The 21,498-nt window shown below is 45.6% G+C and overlaps 1 protein-coding gene across 2 annotated transcripts in view; it reads left to right on the forward strand.

Moving 5' to 3' along the window:
- Positions 1-21,498, forward strand: part of ECPAS (Ecm29 proteasome adaptor and scaffold) — a 3,148,361-nt gene that overhangs the window by 1,257,678 nt on the left and 1,869,185 nt on the right. For both annotated transcript variants that reach the window (XM_069630810.1, XM_069630809.1), the window contains exon 22: positions 15,600-15,772. In XM_069630810.1, the coding sequence (XP_069486911.1) occupies positions 15,600-15,772 (173 nt within the window). The remainder of the gene's footprint in view (positions 1-15,599; positions 15,773-21,498) is intronic.

Below are 21,498 nucleotides of genomic sequence, written 5' to 3' on the forward strand. Positions count from 1 at the left end.
TAGTCTTTTTCGGTGTTTTTATATTGGATTTGGTGGTGCCAATAAAGAGACTATTACAATAGTCCAGTTTAGTATTTACAATCGCAGCTGCGATTGATGCTCTATTAGCTTCAGATAGATAGGGACATATTTGCCAAAGAAGATGTGCAAGAAAAGCACAGGATGATTTAAGATAAGCCACATGCTTTTGGAAGGTCAAGTGGGCATCAAAGAACACTCCAAGGGTTTTTACATATTCAGATACAGCAATCTTGTTGCCATCTATCTCAAAGGTCTTGTAAGAGTCGTCTAGAATTTTTTGCCTGTGGGGTGTGCGGATGATCAATAGCTCTGTTTTCTTGTCATTAAGAGCAAGAGAATTTAGGGCCATCCATTTCTGGATTGCTTCATAGATTCTATTAATAGTTAAAAGATCATCTTTATAGACCCCAGATAGTTTAATAACTATCTGGGTGTCATCGGCGTAGTTTGCAAATAGTATGCCCATGGATTTTAACATATCACATAGACATTTAATATATATATATATATATATATATGTGTTAGGGAAAATTCTCTGTGTAGGCTAATTTCCCAAACCTATTGAGTCCCCCAGCAGCTTTGCTGGATTTTTTGGGGTTTATTTTTTTCTCCTGCTAAGAGTGAGACTCTTTTTCTCCCACTCTTAGGCATGATTTGAGAATGTCCTTTGACTTTGTAATGTGTTTTATGGGCTATGGGTCTTTTACTCCATAGGTTTTCATGTGTTTTTGGTAAGTGTGTTACACAGCACCCTCAGTGCAGTAACACAGGGGTGTCATAGTGACCCCCAAACGTAGACTCCATACCCTGGGACTGACTAATGTCTCCCAGGGCATGTAAAGTCACCATTGACTTTACTAGTCTTACATTGTGAACAGAACCAGTACAAACCATCATAATTTGGAAGTACTGGTAGGGGTAATTAGATTGCCCCTGGGTCTGTTTTTCGATGGGGCACTGTGCAGTCCCCCCCTCATCGAGTTTCTGGCTGGTGGCAGTGGTTACCATGCGAAATATTCCACCGGAATATTTCCTATGAGATTTTCCCATTCATTTTAAACGCACCACTTTTTTGGTGCAATGTTAAAGATACTGCTGTGTTATTTATTTAATATTTATTCCCCGGTTGGGTCTTTTTGCCAGGACTCGGTTTTAAAATGGCGTTTGTGTTCGCCTCTAACTCCAACCCAAGTCGAGCCCTTTGTTCCACTTTTGGCGGGCTTCTGCACAGAAGCCTCCAAAAGTGGTGCCACTCTGTCTGGGTCTACAGGATGTGTGGGAGGGGGGGGGGGAATAGGCACCCTGGACTGAGTTGCTTCGGCAACTCAAGTCACACTCTTGTGTGATTGGCCCAGTGGTGAGCCGCCCGGCTCACCACTTAGCATGTTTGAGTGACAGCTAGGACTGATGAATGGGGGTTTTCTGCATAAAAGCAGGGCTTTGGGGACTGGAACTTCAGAAGTCGCCACAGGACCTAAAGAATCCGAAGAGGGAGAAGCTGAGCCGACCTGCAACGACGACACCACTGGTGGAGCCCTGCTGAACCGACTCGCCACTTCCCAACGACAGAGAAGATCTTCTTCCTGGAGAGTCTCCTTCCTTTGAGCTGGTGGGGTTAACCAGTTCGCCCTCTTTTCACCTTCCTGGATCGTCTCGTGGTCGAATCGCCCGTGCCAAGCACCCCGGCGGCCGGATAGCCACGCTTCACCACTACCGCGAATAAAAGGGTAGTACCTTTTAACCAGGAAACTCCGTGGCTGGTTTCTTCCCTGGCAGTGCAACGACCTCCAGCTTTCCTCCATGTCGAGATCTTCTCTTCCCCTGGACGAAGCACTGACTTGCACCCGCTGCCAGGAACAACTCCCCCCGCTGGAGCTTTCTCACCATTTCAGGTACTGTGTCCCGCCTGGTCTCCCTTGCAACAGACTGTTCAAGGTGTCCCGTAAATCCTTGACTCTCTATCCTGGGGTGACCTGGGACCTGTTAACTTTTCTGAACTGATCCAACTCCTTTTTTAACTATCTGCAAAGACTTTTAAAGTGTACTTAACTGTGTGATCTTGGGCACATTCCGCCTTGCTCTCTCCAAGAGTGGGCCTGGCCTATGAACTTTTTTTCTCTACAGTAGACTCTGCCTTTCTTGACTTGCTGTGGTTCTGTTAAGTGTTGGTATTGTGTGCTTTACTATTTCTGCCTTTTCTCTCCCTTTTTAAATGATTATTGTATTGCCATCTTGGTTAAGCGCCCACCTCTGTGTTGATAATAAGTGCTGTTCTTTTCCTAAGACTTGTCGAATAATTAATCTGGGAGGTGTATATATATTTCTAGTGACTGTGTTTGAACTTGCTTGACATATTAGTGCCAGTGTATTTTTACAAATGTGTTTTTAAATAAATAATTATATACTTTTATACCAAAGCTATGGTCAGTGTTTGCTTGTGCTACTGTATTTTTGTACCTAATGTGTATACTCTATATACTGCCTAACTCTTCTTGAGAGACGTCTGACTGCTCAGCCACAGCTACCAGGTAAATCTGGGTGGTGCAGACTGCTACCAATTGGGTTTACTGCCAACACCTGTAGCCTTAAACTTTTTGCAGTGGTCCCTAAGGGAACTGCACAGGTTTCTGCCTAACAATATATTAAACAATAGTGGTGACAGGCATGATCCTTGGGGGATACCACACTCAACAGGAACTTACTTAGATTTCAAGGAGCCCTTGGCTACACAAGTGCTTCTAGGACCAAGAAATTACTTTAGCAGTAATACTGCTTCAGGAGAGCAGTGGCCTATGTTCACAAGTCCGTCTTCCAGGAGATTATGATCAACTAAGTCAAATGCAGAGGATAAGTCTAGCAAAAGCAAAAGAGCAGGACTACCTTCTTCTATAATTTCTGTAATACTGGCCTTCAGATCCAGGAGCACTGCCTCTGTTCCATGATTAATTCCGAATCCAGACTGTTCATTAGCCAAGGTCTTATTAGTTTCAACACATTTCTGGAACTGAATGTATGCAATTTTGTCCAGAATCCTAAGAATAAACGGAATGTTGGTAATGTGTCGATAATTTTCTGGGGCCATGGGATCCAGATTATCCTTCTTCAGAAGTGGAGTAATCCAGCCCTCTTTAATAGCATTAGGAACCACTGCCTCATCAAAGGAACGATTTACAAGTTCCGTAACCCATGGTGTGAGGAAAGAAGCAAATTCTTTGAAAAGTGTATAGGGGAATATATCCCCCTTGCACGATGTTGGTTTGAGCCCTTCTATAATTGCCATGATCTCCTGTTCTGACATTTTAGTAAAAGAGAAGGGTTCTATCTCTTGATCATGTCCCCTCAAGGTTGGGGTCACGGTATCTTCATCTAGAGATTATTGTGATATCATTTGTTCCTTGATGTTAGCTTGGTGAAGCTGCGTTTTGTTTATAAAAACTATCAAGTACATCTTGACACCAGTCATTGTTAATATTTATTCTAGGTTCTATAGCGGGGCCTTTAAGTTACTTTAGAACCGAGAAAAGTTCTTTGGATTTAATGGAAGCATTTTCAATTCTTTCGTTAAGAAATAGTTGTTTGGCTTCTAGCGTAGAGTCCTTATATTCCTTAGCAGCTACATTATAGGCTGCTAAAGTGATAGGAGGGGGGTGATTCAGCCATTGACGTCCACATTTTCTTTTATTTTTCTTTGCAGAAATTAGCTCAGGTGAAAAACTATATTTATATCCTTTTCGTTTTATTTTTTTATTTTTGACCGGGCGGGAAGGTGCAAGAATGTCAAAAGCATTATTCATAGCATTTCTAGAAGCAACAGTAAAATCTTCCAGTGACAATTTGCCACCTAATGGTGGTAAAAGAGGTTGGATAGTTGTTTGGAAAGCCTTGGTTGTGACATTTTTTATATTGCGCATTTCGCTAGGGACATTTATTTTGTTAAGAGACTTATCAAGTTCTAACGATATGTCAAAATGTATCAAAGAATGATCTGACCATGGACATGGTTCTACATTCTTCAAGGAGGAATTAATATCCTTAGTGAGCACCCAGTCCAGCGTATTTCCTGCTTTGTGGGTTGGTTTATCCACTATTTGTAAAAAGCCTAGGGAGAATAGTGTCTGTAAAAGAGATTGTACCTTGAGGTCTTGCTGGTTATTAGCCCAGAGGTTAAAATCTCCTACCATAACAGTCGCCCTACCATTTTTACATAAACCTCCAATGAGTGCCATTAACTGTTCCTCAAAGAGAGGTGTGTCACGTGGTGGTCTATATATAATTAATATACTCCGTGAGTGCGTTGCATCAATATTAAGTTTCAATTGGATTGTTTTGCATAAGTCCAATTGAGGAGGTGTAGATACATAAAAATCGAGCAAGGTTTTAAAAATCATTGCAACTCCTCCACCACACCCTGATTTACGGTCAGAGTGTAGGCATTTATAGCCTTCAGGTGTAGAGTGCGCTATAACATTTAATGCTATATCATGGAGCCAGGTCTCGGTTAATATAAGGAGATCAAAATTATTTTCCACAATACTATCACTAATCTCTACCGCGTGCATTACCATAGAACGTGTGTTCAGGAGACCACATTTAATAGTGGTTTCCAAATTAGATGGTATTGATATATGTTGTATTGGCAAAACATTTTTTCCATAATTAGGTGGTGGTATACTAGTTTCCACTTTGGGGGTGCACTATTAGCGTTTTTCTCCTGTATAGTATATAATGAGGGAGAGTCAGGTATGTCATGAACTGTAGCCATGCTTGGGCCACGGTCGGGATTAGCATATTTAACTTCATCTGCAATGAGTCGTAGACGTATTCTATGATTCCTCTGTATTGAGGATACAAGGTCACAGTGAGTAGATCCATATGTATCATGATAGGTCTGCTCAAAAATGATATTATTTAATAAGCAAGAAAAAACGAGTAATAAAATGAAAGAGAGTTGGCAGAGCAGAGCACTCACCGAAGTGAAACCGGAGTAAAACCGGCCCCTATGCGCTGGCGCTTAAGCGCCTGACGTGAGATTATGTACTGCCGCGAAACTACAATACTTCTGGGTAATGTAGTTCGCAGCCAGTAGGTTAACACGGAAGCCCAGCAGAAATGCGAACCGCTTCTTCAAGCTAGTTATAAACCACACTGTATCTAAGGAGTGGGTTACACAAATAAATCTATACAGTCTCGAATGGTTTACAAGGTAATAAAACCAGTAAAATGGAAATTCTAGGCGGCACGTACCAAAATCAATTAAAAAGAAATGCAAATAGCATATGGCAGCAGCGTTCTAACACTAGACAATTTCAATTCAAATCAACCATGGACATAGAAGGGACATTCAGCGATGGCAGCAACGCCGCCGAATCGGACGGCGAGGGGAAAGGGGTGACTTCGAACACCCGCGCGCAGGCTCCTGACCCCGAAGGACTGGCCGGCGGCCACGTTGTGGGGACTAACCCCTGCGGCAAAAGCGCTACACACTCTTACACCACTAAATACATCAGCCCCGGCTATGACACGACACCACGAGAGCGGTCCAATGAATCTTTGTCCTCTGGGCGTTCCCGTTCGCCTCATTTCAAGGCCCAACCGTCTTCGGTTGAGAAAGGTGTCGCCTGATCAAGTCCCCGAGGTCCAGTCGTCGGATGACGATACCGCCCGGCACCCTCAAGAGGCTAGACGCGATGCGTCTGACCGTACACCCGGGATTCAACGTCCTCCTTCGAATCCCGCCTCCGAAACTCGACGCAATGCGTCGGAGGCCCCTTAAAAGTCTGGTAAACACTCCTCTAGCCAGGGGGGAGGGGATAAGCAACAGAAAAAAGCATCTTTGGATCCCCATGTTCATAGTGAGAAGCATAAGGCCCCAAAGGTAATGGGGAAGTCCAATGTTTCGGAACCTACCCAAAAGACCAAACAAATTCCTCCCACTGCTGGGGATATTGGCACTGATGAGGATATGGGCATCACTCTGGAACCAGTAACTATTCCTAGCTCTAAAGAGTGGAGCTCAGCAGACATTGACATGGTTAACATTCATGGCTAACTTTTATGAAAAGGACCCCAACTACTTTCGTAGTTACTCTAACACCCCTCCCACCTTTGCCCCTTCTGGGTCCAAGCTAACACCTGTGTCCTCTCAACCCCATACTAAGAAACACCGCTCAGACGCCCCTTTCCAGGGCTTGGTCACAGACCCCTTTGTGGTGGAGCCTTACCACCCTGATTCCTATTGTGACGAGACAGAGCCTCAATATGTTGAGGACCAGGCGGGTGACAATTATTATGGGAATGACGAAGACCAGGAGGAGGATGATGAAGCTGAAGCTTACAACATTGACTCCCCCGGTTCCTAAAGACCCCCCGGTGCATAACTCGCCTGTAGACAACCAACCCCTCCTTAATGAGGTGCTGGCTAAGGCGGCTGCCCACTTACGTATTTACACACAGAGAGTGTTCAGGAAGACCGGGATTTCGCCGAGGAAATCCTGGGGGATAAGAAAGCTATTACCCAGGCTACCCCATTGCCAAAGTCCATCCAGCGCAGGATTGATCCCTCGCTGCAAACCCCGAATCTCACTCGAGCAGTTAATCCGCAGGTCGAGAAATTGTTCCGTGCTGCGCCCTCCGATCCCCTGTACTTTAGGGGTCAATTAAAACCTGATTCCCTGGTCATGACAACCACCAGGAAGAGGGCGGGCACCCCACTTGCTTCCTTGGAAGCACCGCCTGATAAGGAGAGCAAACGTCTCTATGGCCTGGGAAGGAAAGTTGCCCCCTGCTGCCTATCAGACAAGTATTGCCAACAGTGCCACACTTTTGGCAAGCTACAATTGTTATCAGTGGGAGGAAGTGTCTGCCTTGGTTTCCTCCGCACCCGACCCATTAAAGAGCCAGTTGGCTCGGGTGGCAGCAGAAGGGAGATCTGTGTCAGGTCAGGCTGCATGTTAAAGACTAACTTTGATGCAGCAGATAATGTTGGGAGGTTAATCGCCGAGGGCACTGTTATCAAGGGTCACGCTTGGATTAGACAGTCAGGTTTGAAACCTGAAACCCAAGCATCCCTAATAGATATGTCTGTGGAGCCAAATGTACTATTCGGCAAGGCAGCTGAGGAAGCTTTGAAAATGGCAAAAGATGAGTACGAGACCCTGAAATCTCTTGGCCAACTCACCAACAAACCTTCTGGACAGAGGGGTAACAACAATTTTCGCTGCTTTCGGGGCCAAAATTCCCAAAGGGGATCCAATTATTACCAAAACCACAGAACTTCATGTGGTAACAACCAATCCCAATCCTCACAGGGCTACCCCAGAGGGCAGCGCAGGGGTCGCACACGGGGTAGATGCAGCCCCACCAGAGGTGGTACGCAACCCAACAAGCAGTGACGTTCCGCTTCAGGTCCCCTCCCATGCATCCCCAGTTGGGGGGCACATTTCCACCTTCACCCACGCATGGAAGGGGATCAGTTCGGACAGATGGGTGCTGTCCACGGTGTCCGGAGAATACTGCATACAGTTGCTAAGGCGCCCCCATCCTCCGTAACAGAGCACACTCGCTGGAACATCAAAAGATCCTCCTCGAGGAGATCAACGTTCTGCTAGCAAAGGACGCCATAGAGGTCATCCTGGACAACCAGGTAAACGGGTATTTATTCAACCTACTTCCTTGTGCCGCCCTGCAAACAAGTATGTCAAGCCACAAAAATTAATCCCTCTACTAAAAAGGGGGATAACATGGCAACATTGGATATGAAAGATGCCTATTTTCATATTTCAATGTTCCCAGCGCACAGAAGATTCTTGCATTTCATGATAGCCAACCAGCACTACCAATTCAAGGTGGAATAGCCTCGGCTCCAAGGGTATTCACCAAGGTTCTGGCGGTGGTGGCAGTGCACCTACGCAAGGAGGCAATCCCAGTGTACCCTTACCTGGACGACTGGCTCATTACAGGGGAGTCCCTCCCTAATTTGCAGACTAAACATCCAAAAAACCATAAATCTTCTCTTCCAATAGGGCTTCTCAATCAACGAGATAAAGTCAAGCCTGGTGCCAAGCACCTCAAAACAGTTCCTAGGAGCTGTCTCCAAGAGGGGTTGGCCTTTCCATCAGAGCCATCAGAGGAAAACATTTAAAATGTGTTGCAGCAAATTGCTCAATAGCAGGCCGGTCGCCAAATAAGGATGCGTAAAGCTATGCGTTTGCTAGGCATGATGGCGTCCTGCATTTACCTGGTTCCCCACGTGCGCCTGCGACCCATGCATGAATGGTTGGCGAAACAGTGGTCTCAGGCAGGTGGTCAGTGGGACGATCTTGTGGTTGTTTCGCCAACACTAGTACAGAATCTTCGCTGGTGGTCAAGAGAGAATCTTATGAAGGGGAAACCCTTCTACGATCCAGAGATATAGGCCGTTGTCACAACAGACGCCTCCCTGGCAGGGTGGGGAGCTCACTACCTTCACCACACAGCTCAGGGTCTCTGGTCTCACACAGTGGCTCAGAACCACATCAATCTGCTAGAACCTCTGGCAGTCTTCAAAGCGCTTCGGGCATTCGAACCCCTCCTATCCAACCAGTCAGTGCAGATCCTAACAGACAGTACGACTGCAATGTTTTACTTAAACAAACAGGGGGTCACTCATACTCAAAATCTGTCCAAGCTTGCCCAGCAAATTTGGAAATGGGCACTCAAACTGAAGATTTACCTGTCATCCCATGTTCCGGGGGAGCTCAACTCGCTAGCAGACGCTCTGAGCAGAGATTCCCCTCCCAGAGGAACACGAGTGGCGACTACACGAAGAGGTCGTAGGAGACCTCGACTCACAGCGGGGTTTCCCCACTATAGACCTATTCGCCACATGCGAAAACAGGCAATGCCCAAACTTCGCATCCAGGTTCCCTCAGCCAGGCTCCAAGGGGAACGCAAACTCAAGCTCTGTCAGTGCAGGATCCTTTCTTTTCTATTCATAAGGATAAACTTGTTTTGCGAACCCACACTAGGTTCTCCCCTAAATTAATTTCTAAATTTCATGTAAACCAGTCTGTCAAGCTACCGGCTTTCTTCAGGAACCCAAAAGCTCGGCTGAGCTAAAACTCCACACACTAGATGTGAGTAGAGCGGTCCTCTACTACGTAGACAAGACCAGACCGCTAAGGAAGACTGATCAGTTATTTGTCTCCAACGCACAAGGCAAAGAAGGCGACCACATTTCCAAGATTGCTATCTCTAGGTGAATAGTCAGTTGTATCCAACTGTGCTATTCTCTATCAGATAAAACTTTGCCTTCTACTCCCAGGGCTCACTCTACAAGAGGCACAGGAGCCACTCTGGCATTCCTTGCAAATGTCCCGCTAGACAGTATTTGCAAAGCAGCTACATGGAGCTCTGTTCACACCTTTACTCACCACTACTGCATTGACACTCAGTCCAACACAGATACACAAGTCGGACAAGCGGTTCTAAGACATTTGTTTTCTCATGACCCTTCTCTCATCCCACCCCCTTCTAACACTGCTCGCTAATCTATGCACAGCGTGTGATGTAAGCAGATTTCACAAACATCAGAAGGGATACACTACTCACCGTAATCGTATTTCTGATGCTTGTATCTGCTTGGATTCACATGCGCACGACCTTCCTCCCCTCTGAGAGAAGGCGCAGGGATGCTTGTGGTCTTATCTATCTTATCTGCTTGGATACTCTGTACTCGCGCACCCAGGTCAGAAAAAATGCAATCTGAGGATCCCACACGCGTGAGGGATCATGGGTACAGGGGACGTCACACTAGGGATAGTATTACTGGCACGCCCTATTCGACGTCCCTTTTTCGAGTTTCGAAAAACAACTGTGATATTCTGCAGCTGCCACTAGATGTCGGCCTATGCACAGCATGTGAATCTAAACAGATACAAGCCTCAGAAATACGATTACGGTGAGTAATATATCCCTTATCCGACCTGCAGGTCTAGCTGAAGTTTAATGAATTTGCAAGCTCGGACTCCTCTCAGTAATGTCCAATTTCAGCAGTACGCAAAACTGCTGCATTGTTGGTAATTTCATGTCTTTGGTACAAATAAATGGTGACATGAACAATATTTATACAAAATTGCTAATCAAATGGGTCGGTTTGCTAATCAAAAATATTTTAATTAGCAAACTCTGCTAATCAATTTTTGAAAACTAATTTACGCCTTGCACAGCACCCTCAGTGCAGTGTCACAGAGAAATCCCTTTAGATTTCTCACAAGGTTTAAATACATTGTCTTGTGTGAACTACTGTTCCCAAGAATAGTAAAGTGAAATTGAATTTACTTACCTCATCTCTCTGTAGGTCCAGCACACACCATCTTATGTGGAGTGCTGGAGGGTTACCTAGTAGCCCCTTATCCTACATTCTCATGTAAAAATGTTGTTACCCTCACTACTTTAAATGGCTGGTGGCAGTGGTTTAATGTTCCTACCATTGTGCTTTTCTACCCCAGGCTGAACCCTCAGCTGCAGTATAGCACCCATGGGTGACAATTTTGTCGAAATGGCCATGGTCATCTTTTTTCACCATTTTCTGTTTGTGAGGTCTTTCTTGGATTTTACTGTGTGCGTTGAGCCAGGTTTAAGCCCATTGTTCATTTTGGCTTTGGCGGGCTTCAGCCCTGAAGCCTGCCTTTGACTCCAGTGTGTCTGGAAAGGCAGGATGTGAGGGAAGTTCCTGAAACTCTATCCTTTTGTCTCTAGGAATGCCTGAATGCAACCAGTCCTGCTTGGCGGGCTGACTGTCCTTGGACTTTTGAATTGCCCGGTAAAGCCCTGCTGCTGTGATGACTCCTTTTTCAATTCAACAGAGAAGCTCCGGAAGGGGTGACTTCTTCCCTTGGGTTAGTGGGACCAACTAACCCTGCGACTAACTCCACTGGACCATTTCCCTGACTGGCTATACTACTTCGCTGTAACAGGACCCGAGTGCCAGAGGTTGAGAAATCTTCAGTCGTAGGCAACGTCTGAAATCCGGCTAAAAGCTCCAGGAGTCTCCGAAGGACCCCCCAGAAGCAGGACAACCATAGCTCCAGTCCCCTCACCAGAGTGCAGGACCCAAGGAGTGAAGGAAGCCCAACCGGTATCCGAGATCCACGAAGGTACTGTTTACCGAGCACTGAAACCGTGAAGTGCAGCTGAACCGAAAAGAGCCATAGCTGTCAACGACCTCCAAATTGCAGCCGCAGGAGCCCTCCAGACGTCCTTGTCCCCACGACTGAGACTCAGGAACCCAGTGTCTGCATCGCTGCAACAGGACAGAATCCAGCTGGACCACTCTTCTTCAAACCAGAGTTACTGTTTAGACTTGGGGTACTTACCTCAGTGTCTTTGAGCTGTGCTTTTCTCAGTTGAGACTTGCAGTGGCTTACCCTTGATTCTAACTCTGCTTGTCACAGCCTTAACAGCTTGTGACCCTACAAGTGATTTTTCTACAAACTCTCTAACTTTGTGCAAGACCTTTTATCTAAGAAGTGCCTCAGCTCCATAGACTGTGTCCCAATTGACTTTGGCTGTCCTTGCTCCCTGCAGACTCTTCTAGCCCATTGACTTTGATATTGTTTGTCCCTCATAGATGGTAACTTGTTTTATACTGTTACTGCTGGGAAAGGCTTGTCTAGATTTAATTGGAAGATTTAGTTGTCCTCACATATACTGAGAACCTGTTTAACCTTTTCCTTCCTTAAACCGTTCCTTTCTGCAACCTCAGAATCTGCAAGTATAACTAATGTGATATATAAATGCCATTACTGTCCTTGTCAATGAAGTCACCTTAGGGTGTAGGAATTGTGTAAAAAGCATATCCAAAGAGTATCTACTAACGTGTTTGATTCTGAAAAAGTCATTTGAAATAGATTTAGTGTTACATATCTTGCCCTTTTTAAAGAACGCTTATTTTAAAATTGATGTTAAATTACGATTTATAACTGAAACCTTGAGTGTAAGTGTTACTTGTGTTTACAGCTCACATTTACCCCTCTTGAGATAGGCCTGGCTTCTCAGTTACACTACCAACTTGTGTAGTGCAGACCTATACCAAAAGGTGGGTTACCTAATACCAAGCAGATAAGTGTTGGGTAGTCTCATAGAGTGTTACTATACCAATTCTTACCCAGCCGGTCCTTCTCGTAATCACCAGTAAGTTAAATTAAAGCGTGTGTCTCATCGGCGTAATTTATATAGTCTACGCCGAGACTGTCAAGTTGAAAAAAAAAAAGGACGTGTACACAGGTTGAAGAGGGTGCGGGAAAGGCAGGCACCCTGTGGCACACCACATGTGAGAAGTTCCGGGGGACATTTGAAGCCATTAGAAGCAACACAAGTAGATCTAGGACCTAAAAAAAGAGGCCAACCAGCATAGGCCGCTACTGGAGCAGTTGACGATGGTCCCCAGCCTCTCAAGCAGCAGGGAGTGGTCCACAAGATCGAACGCTACTGAGAGGTCGAGAAGCATAAGTAGCACAACCTGACCCAAGTCTACAATGTGGAATAGGTTAGCTTTCAAGTCGGCCAGAGCACTCTCAGTGCCTTGAAGAGCTCAAAAGCCAGACTGGAGAGGGCAAAGTAGATTATTATTCTCAATATGTTGCTGGATTTGAGAGTAAGCAACCCTATCCAGTATTTTCAATAAAATGGTAGCCTTAATAATAGGATGACAATTGCCTACAGAAGAGGAATCAATGGAGGCCTTTTTAATCACAGGACCGATCCACACCTTTTTTTAGTGAGTCAGGGACAGCAGAGGTGGAAAAAGAGTAGTTGACATACGCTTAACCAGAGGTGCCAGGCATTCAAAGGATTCTTTAATTTTAGAAAGGGACAAATATCATCGGGACACGCAGAAGGCTTAAGATGAGACAATGTCGGAAAGATCAGCCTCACTGATCTCTCTAAAGTTAAAAACGAGAGTAGTGGAAACAGGGGGTTGAATATTGAGAACCGAGCTGGGAATAATATTAATGGGCAAGGAAGGAGAGGAGCGCAGTATCACAATCTAGTTGGAATGAGAGTTCAAGTCATCCCTAAGGCCCTGTTGTATGTCGGAGCACCATTGCTCACTCTTAACCAAGGCAGGGTAAGGGTTATCCTTCCCTTCATATTCCCTGAGAATATTAAAAAGTACTTTGTGAGATGAATTAGCATATTTAATACGTTCTTCATAAAAGTCCTGTTTGGCAGCTGTAATGGCAGTCTTCTAATAAGCCGCCGCCTTACGGTACTGAGCAAGGGTGCAAGCAGTGGTGTTTTTCTGCCATGCCTGTTCTTTTGGTCTCTTCAGTGTTCTAAGAGTCTGGATTTCCTTGGAGAACCAGGATTTTCACAGACTTTTAGTTTTAACTATTTTAACAGATGGAGGGGCAGATATGTTCATAGTAGTGGAAATAATCTCATTATATTGTTCTACAAGAGTAACAGTGCAATTTGAATGTAAGAGGTTTGTTAGCATAGGAGAGGCTAGTTCTGAGTGTAATTTTACAGTAGTTCCTTACAGACATTTCAACACGTGGATTAAAGTTAAGCCTAGCAAGTTTACCAGACAGGTCAAGGAAAAAGGAAATGAAACTGTGCTCGGACCAGGGGCAAGTCAGAATGTCAAAATTGTTCAGGAGTAGGAGATGACAGAGAACCCAATCTAGAATATGTCTGTCTTTATGGATAGGGGCCTTTATATGTTGTTGAAGGCCAGTGGCTTCAAGAGATTGAACAAGATTGACAGCTTGGTGATCATCCGAGTGAGAGGCCCAGAGGTTAAAATCACCCAGAAAAATGACATAAGAGGTAGTCTTAATAAGATTGCCAAGTAGCGTGAAAAATCTGTTCCTCAAACAGTAGCATGGCCATAGGAGGGCGGTAGATAGTAATGATGCAAATAGAAGTGTTCGAGTCAATAGTGATTTTTATCACAGTATGTTTGCATTCATCAATAGGCAAAGAGTAACATCTGTAGGAGGTGTTTTTAATAATGACGGCCTTGCCTCCACCCCAGCCGGAATCCCGGTCTGTGCGAAACGGCTGGTAGCCAGGCGGGGTAGCTGTCATGGCAGAATGGTTGGTGACATCAGAGAGCCAAGTCTCTGTAAGACATAGTACGTTGAGTTCTTGTGTAAGAATGAGATCAGAGAGCTCATCTGCGTGTTTGACCAGAGACTGTTTGTTCAGAAGTCTGACATGCAGACAAGGGTTGGAAATGTTCCTCTCAGGGGGCAAATAAATCAGTAAAAGTGAATAGCTAAGTGATGGGAGTATGGAAAAGGCTTACTGACTTCCGACTGCTTGGATCCGCGGTGAACTGTAGGAAACTGCGCTTCGCTTTCTGAGTGCCTTATAAGGCCTATTTATTGATCTGTGCTTAACATCTTTTCTCCCTGTTTTAGTTAATTTATTTATTGTGTGTATAACTCGTAATTCTAAAGTAGTGTGTAACCCATAGTGAATTATTGAACTGAGAGTTGTATATATGTGCTATAGGATTTTTATTTACCTTGAAATATTTTAAGTGTGCCTTAGTGTGTAGTATTATCTATTATTTGTATAACTTACCTGTAACTCTTTTCCTCATCAAGTTTGCTAAGTTTTAACTGTACTACATCAGTATCCCTTACTTCTTAGTTAAGCCTTGCTGTTTAGTAAACTCTATTAAGAGAGTGGTTTTGTTCAACTGCCGTTGTGAGTAAACCTGGGAACCCTAGGTTGGTTTTTCCAAGTCCTACCTCAGGTAGTGACTTTGAAAAACACGTGTAGCAAAGGCTGGGGGCTGAGAACATGACCCTTGGAGGAATGGGTTGGCAGACCTAGAAGACTCATATCCTGGTGCCTGATTAACTTAAGAAGAGTGTGGGATATCCTAAATCGCTAAACTTTCACTCACTGCGAGCAGTGCTCGGGAACCCGTGCAAAATGCACCAGATTAAGTGGAGGCCCAATCCTAAATTTAGCAGGAATGTTTGTTTAGAGCACTGCACTTCCTCGAAAGACACGTCCTTTGGTTAAGTTCCTGAGAAACTATCAAGACCCTTGGGAGAATAGCCATCCTGACAATTTTGTTTTTCTAAGGACACATTCTGTTTGTTATTTTGCCATGCTTTCTACACCTAGCCCTACTCTGTTGGTTTAAGAGAGAAGTATGGTTTTGCTGGTCATTTGATCCCAGTCACAATTGTGACCGATATAAACGATATATTCTTAATACGTCTTTGCAGACATGTCTTCATTTAATGTAGTACTCTGTCACCTAGTCTTTGTCTATCCCGCTCTCTTACTGAGAGATGAATTTAGTAGCCCAAAAAATCTTCAGGATAAACCTCTGCCTGTATCTAGGAGATTGACACCCTTTTCCTGAGCGCATGTCTAGGAGATTCTTCTTAAGTGTTTGGAACAGCATCTGTCTCATAACTAAGTGAGTTGCACTTCCCCAAATCATTATCAGTTACAAGTGTGTGCTTTTCTGTGGGCATGGTATGTGCTTGGCTGAATTTGGCAATGAACAACATTCTAGCCCCAAAAGTTTAAGCAATGTTGTTGTGGTGTTGTTGTGGTTTTTGTAGGTTTATTTTTGGACAACCCCTCTCCTTTGCTGACAATAGCGGCATGTACGGCTCTGGGGGAAATAGGCAGAAATGGACCCCTGCCAATCCCAAATGAAGGCTCTGGATTTACAAAGCTGCACCTTGTTGAAACCCTACTGGCCAGAATACCCTCTGGGAAGGAGACCAACAAGGTAAGGCCATTTAAATTCTTTCATGTTTTATGTTTGTAGTCATTCAGAAATTACATTTGGCGTTTGCAAAATACTGTTACTTTTATTACCCTTCACCTCAGTCAAACCAGGTGTAATGAATGTCTTCATGCCACAGATCTCAACATTTGATGAATCATCCAGGCATGGACTGGTTCTGGAAGTTCTCCATTTTAGTATCTTCCTTAATACACCTAATGTAGAGTATCTCTAGGCATGAGTGGGATCCCACAACCAATGTATGAATACAAAATATTTTTATACAAAAATATAATTCTTTAGAGGAATTTGCAATTATAAATGTACTGACCATTAAAATTAAAACTACATTTTTTGTGTAATAAAGTAATGATTTTATTTTTTAATTACTGTGCAACAGTTTATATCAAACCTTTCACAGAGCAAAACCACTTTAAACAATGATAAAGCCACTGAAAAGTTATTATTTGATTAGTTATAATATGAAATAAGTGAATTACAAAAATATGTCAAAACTATGATTAACAATTTGAATGGATTTTTTTCTCCCATGGATTCCTCATCTATAGTATCCCAGCAAAGCTTTGCTCTGAAAACATTTCTACTGCAAGGGGGGTGCAGCACGGCTCTGCATCAGCTCTGTTGGACGCATATGACGTTGGGGTCAATAAATATATATATATAGAGCGACGCTGCACACTGTGACCTCAATTCCTTTTTTCCGTGCACTCTTTTCGCTAATTGGGGAATGTTGAGCATAACTTTTTTCTCCAACACCATGCATACTCCGTCAAAGGCCTCGGCATTCAAGCTGTGTGCAGATTATGGCTGACAGATGTCGGTCTCTGATCTGTTTATACTGCTTGGGTGAGGTCCACAGCACCTAGGACTGCGGGTCGTTCCAGTCCATGCGCCCGAAGGGCCTCTGGGAAAGGGCAGCAAAGATATTAACCTTTGTCCACAAGGCGAAGGGTGAGACGCTGCGATATCGCTACCAAACTCACTCTTCCGAATTTACCCACATTCCTGGTACAAAAGCTATAATTCCATATAGAAAATGTTCCCCAACCTACCACGCAGAACATTTGGAAAATCTACCTCTCCCCTTTTCCGACACAAACACTTTCTCCCAATACAAAAGACAACAGACTTATGCAAAACCTGTAACTGACCTGTCCCAACCCAAGGGCCAGGCAGAGTCGGCAATTAATCAGAATCACATGCACCTGCTGGAGATTTCTCTTCGCCACAGGGACAAAAAGTGGAGCCCGAGAGCATAGTACGAGCAAGGCAGACCGCACAACGTGAGAGCTAACTCAGCACAGCAGTTCAAGAGGAGGAGAAAGACGGCGCATACCCAGGGGGTGACAAGGAGAGAACCAACCTTGCCCTTTCCGACCAAGGCCTGTGAACCCTTCGCAGAAGGAATCGTAAGACCGTGAACAATAGCCAGCGTGTGCTGCAGCAGATGTCAGCGGTACACAAGACACTCTTCCCCTGCTGATAACCAACCAGGGGAGAGACACTGGTCTCCGTGATATCCGACCTGGACTCCAGATGCCCTGAACAGCCTAGAGGTTCATCACAGCCGGTGAGTCGAGGGGAGAACCGATGAAAACTGAACTGTGTTGAGTGAAAGCCACAAAGTAGCAGGTTGAAAGAAGTTCAAGGAACTGTTAAGAATAAAGGGGAGACCAGCTGCAGAGGGATCCAACCCCACGTGGGTGCTTATTAGAGACTATGGTCAAACCTGTGCTTATGAAACTATAAATAGCAGAAGGCTTTTGGAAGGCCATAAAGGAATGGTTAAAGTGATCATACAGGGGTCTTGCAAAAATCCTCTGTACATTTGAAAGACTTCAACCGACAGGTGATTGCGAAAGGCATGATTGAGAAAGTTGGCAAGAATGAAACCACTAGATGGATGCTGATAAAAAGGGGCAAAAGCCTGATTCTTAAAGCAACGTTTTGTGTTGACAAAGGTGAACCCGTGAAAGGGAGGTTCACAGTGGACTGTTGAAAAGACATTGTTCTAAAGTGACAGAGAAGATTGCTCTTGAAATACAAGCCACAGTAAACCCGGCAGGGGGTGGCTAACATTAAAGAGGGGGCTGAACCTTGAATAAGGCACTCCAGGGGTGAAGCCAGCATCACCCAGAAAGAGAAGAACTGGAAAGGAGACATTAAGACTTGTGAAACAAGGAAAAGCCATAGTGAACCCAAAGGAGGGAGGCTGATGTCTAAAAGGGGGCCGAGCCCGAACAAGGGAGATCCAGGGGTGAAGCCATCACCCAAGGTTCATTGAGAAAAGGAATTTGTGTGTTTAATTCATGGAAAACTATTTGCGACGGGTCAGCGCCCAGAAGAGGGGGACCCAGCAGCGAATACATCACCCATACTATATGTGGAAAGGAACTTTGTGTTTGTCGACAACATCCGTCCCTCAAAGATAAGAGACTTTTGGTAAAGGAGACTTGGCCATCAAAGAACCTGATGGCTGATCCAGAACTGTTAGCCTGTGCTGGGAAAGCTCGAGTGTGTGCTGTGCTCCAAAGTCCTACCTTGTCCCTTGCTGAAAACGTGGTCAAGGGAGACCTCAAGTACTGCATCCTGACTTATCATTTTGTGAACACTTCTTTCTTGAGAACATTATCCCACACTTTGTTTGTATTTAGCATAAGGAATGGCAATAGGTTTTCTTAGTATAGGCCATTTTATTTGACATGACAACACTAGGACTGCCTTTTCATTTGGTGGTCGAAGTTTGCTCCTATCTTAGATCTAGGTTTAGGTTAGGCGTTTTTCCACCCCACATTTATAGTTCAATAAACTCCCTTGAACTGTGATCACTTGTGTCTGTCTTTGCTGTTGCCACCATGAGTTCCTTACAGCACTGACGGCTCCTGCCTTGGCACCAGTGGCGCTGGTGACAGGGCTGTTGGCTACTGCGCTGCACGGTCCCACCGCGTCTGTTGCGACTGGCAAGGCACCCCCAGGGGACCACTCCCGCATGCCCTAGGGCTCGGGCCTGGACCAAAAAGTCGCTCGGCACCGACAGGCCCTACTTGTGGACACCACGGATACGCAGGAATACACCCTATGGATGCTTTTAAGTCAAAGATGTACCATATCTCTGACAATGAGGGTGACCAGGTCCATTCTGGGCTGGAACCTATTTGTTCTAGGGAAGTGAGGGATTTCCCAGAGGAATTCTATGGTGAAAGTTAGAACGCGCTGGCACTGGCTGAGGACCTGTAAAAAGACAGTAGCCTTGACACCTCCCCAGAGATGGATTTGTTGCCAGCTCCCACAACTGGAAAGCCCCGATCTCTGTTCCAGTCCTTGATGGCTAAAGTGGTCTGCTCCATCTAGGCCCAGGGTTCAATATGAACTTTGTGACGTTCTGGACGAGGACCAAGAAAGAGACGCTCTTGCCCTTCAATGTGGCGGTGGAAGCACCCATACTGGAGGCGTTGGAGAAGCCTGCCTCTTTTCCGACTGTGGACAGAGACGTGGCAAATAAACACTGTCCTGCTCCATCAGACCTGGGCTTTCTCTCCTCCCACACTTCACCTGAGAGCTTTGTGGTCCAGGCTGTTACAGTTAACCTGAAGACAACTACGTCCCTGTCTCTTCCACTTGACAGGGAGAGTAAGAGGTTTGACTCATGTGGCAAGAAGGCTTTTGAGTCGGGCAGTCTGGCACTGCGGGATGCAAATGCCTTTTGCGCCATGGTGAAGTTTTCCTTCTGCCTTTGGATGGCAGTGGCCAGTGCGGCCAAGTACATCCTTGAGGGGCAGATGAGGGAGAGTTGCCAATCCCTGGTCTCTGACGGCAAGGAGACGGCATGCCAAATGCTGCAATCAGGGCTGGACCCAGCAGACTGTGTGGGCACGGCCATGGCTACCAGCACAGTCATCAGGCGCCATTTCTGGCTGAGAAAGACCGGGTTGCGACTAACATCTAAGCCAGATTGCCGTGCAACAGCCCTGCAAACAACTGCCACCTCGGGGCAGGGGTTTTCGCCCATACACTGCCTTTTCCTTTGGAGAGGATGTGGTCAATCTGCCACTGGAAGAGGCAGACACTTCCCGAGAGGTAGGGGAAGAGGTGCCCATAGGGGTGAGGAGGTGGGCATTGCCACAGCCACTGTCCACTTTACCACGCGCCTCTGGTGGGAGGTTGGGCGGGGGGTTCTTTCTTCAGCACAGAATAGTTAAAGACCACGTCCACCGCTTGGGCCTCAGAGGTCACCTAACAGGATTACTGTCTCCCATTTCTATCACATCCACCGGACCACAGTCCTATATCTACTCCCTTATCTCTGGACTCCGTTGTCCTGGATGAGGTCCAGCAGCTTCTGACGAAAAAGCACGATTAAGCTGGTTCTGCGCTCAGAACGAGGATGGGATGGTAATCCTCCTATTTTCTGGTGCCGAAGGAGGACAGGGACTTGCGCCCCATTCTGGATCTGCAGCTGCTGAACTTGCGCAAGGACAAGTTCAAGATGGTTACTCTACTCCAGATTCTGCAAGCTCTCCATCTACAGGACTGGTTTGTTTCCCTGGATCTTCAGGATGCCTACTTCCATCATGTGCCAATTCATCTCAAGCAGAGGAAGTACCTGAGGTTCGTAGTGGCGCAACACCATTGCCAGTTCATGGTCCTGCTGTTTGGTCTTTCCTCGCATCCCAGAGTTTTCACCACGCTGCTGGCAGTGGTAGCGGCTCGCCTCAGGAGAGAAGGCATTCATACCTTTTCCTACCTGGACTACTAGCTCGTCTATACCTGCTCACCAGATCTAGCGTTGACACATCTGTACCAGACGTGCAGCCTGTTGCACAGGTTGAAATTCTCCCTGACCTACAAGAAAACACAGGTTTCGCCGTCCCAGTCGCTGATTCATCGGAGCAATCTTGGACACTCGCCTGGGGTCAGGGGTTTTCTGCCCGAGGACAGAGTGGTGAACATCTTCAAGATGGTCTAGGTTTTCCAACCTCAGGCAAGGGTTCCAGCCTGGGATTTTCTGCTGTAAAACCCTGACCAAATCCATTTATGCCTGCAGGTGGCAGAAGTTTTCGGTTTGGTGGCGGGAGAATGATCTGGACAGTTTTACTTGTTGCACTTCCTCTGTGTTGGATTTTCTTCTCTTTTTGGCCCTGACGGGCCTTCAGATTGCTCCAGTGAAGGGGTTATCTTGCAGCCATTTCGGTATTAGAGGACCCTGGAGGAGGGTTCCTTTTTCACGATCCCCACAGATATTGAGTTCCTGATTAGTCTTTCCAATGTGTATCCCCCATGTCAGTTTGTTTTTCCGGCGTGGTATTTAAATTTAGTGTTAATGTTTTGAATGAGCGCTATGTTTGAGCCTCTAAGTCCGTGTTCTTTTAGACTGATCATGCTCAAGTTGTTTTTCCAGGTTGCCATCACTTCTGCTAGACTGGTGAGGGAGCTGCAGTCTGTCTGTTAATCCTCCCTACTTGGTTGTCTCCAAGGGGAAGGCTTTCTCTGGTTTCCATAGCTCTCAAAAGATGCATCTACCCATCGTCTTTCATCCGCCACACCCTTCAAAGGCAGAGGAATGTTTCCATCTATTAGATCTGTTGCAGGACCTCAAGTTCTACGTTTCTCGGATACGAGAGAACAAGGCTGAAGACAAGCTTTTCGTTGGTTACGCAGGTGCTCTAGCGGTCAGGGCTGTCACAAAACCGGCCCTAAATTGGTGGATC

Source organism: Ambystoma mexicanum, chromosome 6q (genome assembly GCF_040938575.1).
Source record: "Ambystoma mexicanum isolate Mex_15411 chromosome 6q, UKY_AmexF1_1, whole genome shotgun sequence".
NCBI classification, from domain to species: domain Eukaryota; kingdom Metazoa; phylum Chordata; class Amphibia; order Caudata; family Ambystomatidae; genus Ambystoma; species Ambystoma mexicanum.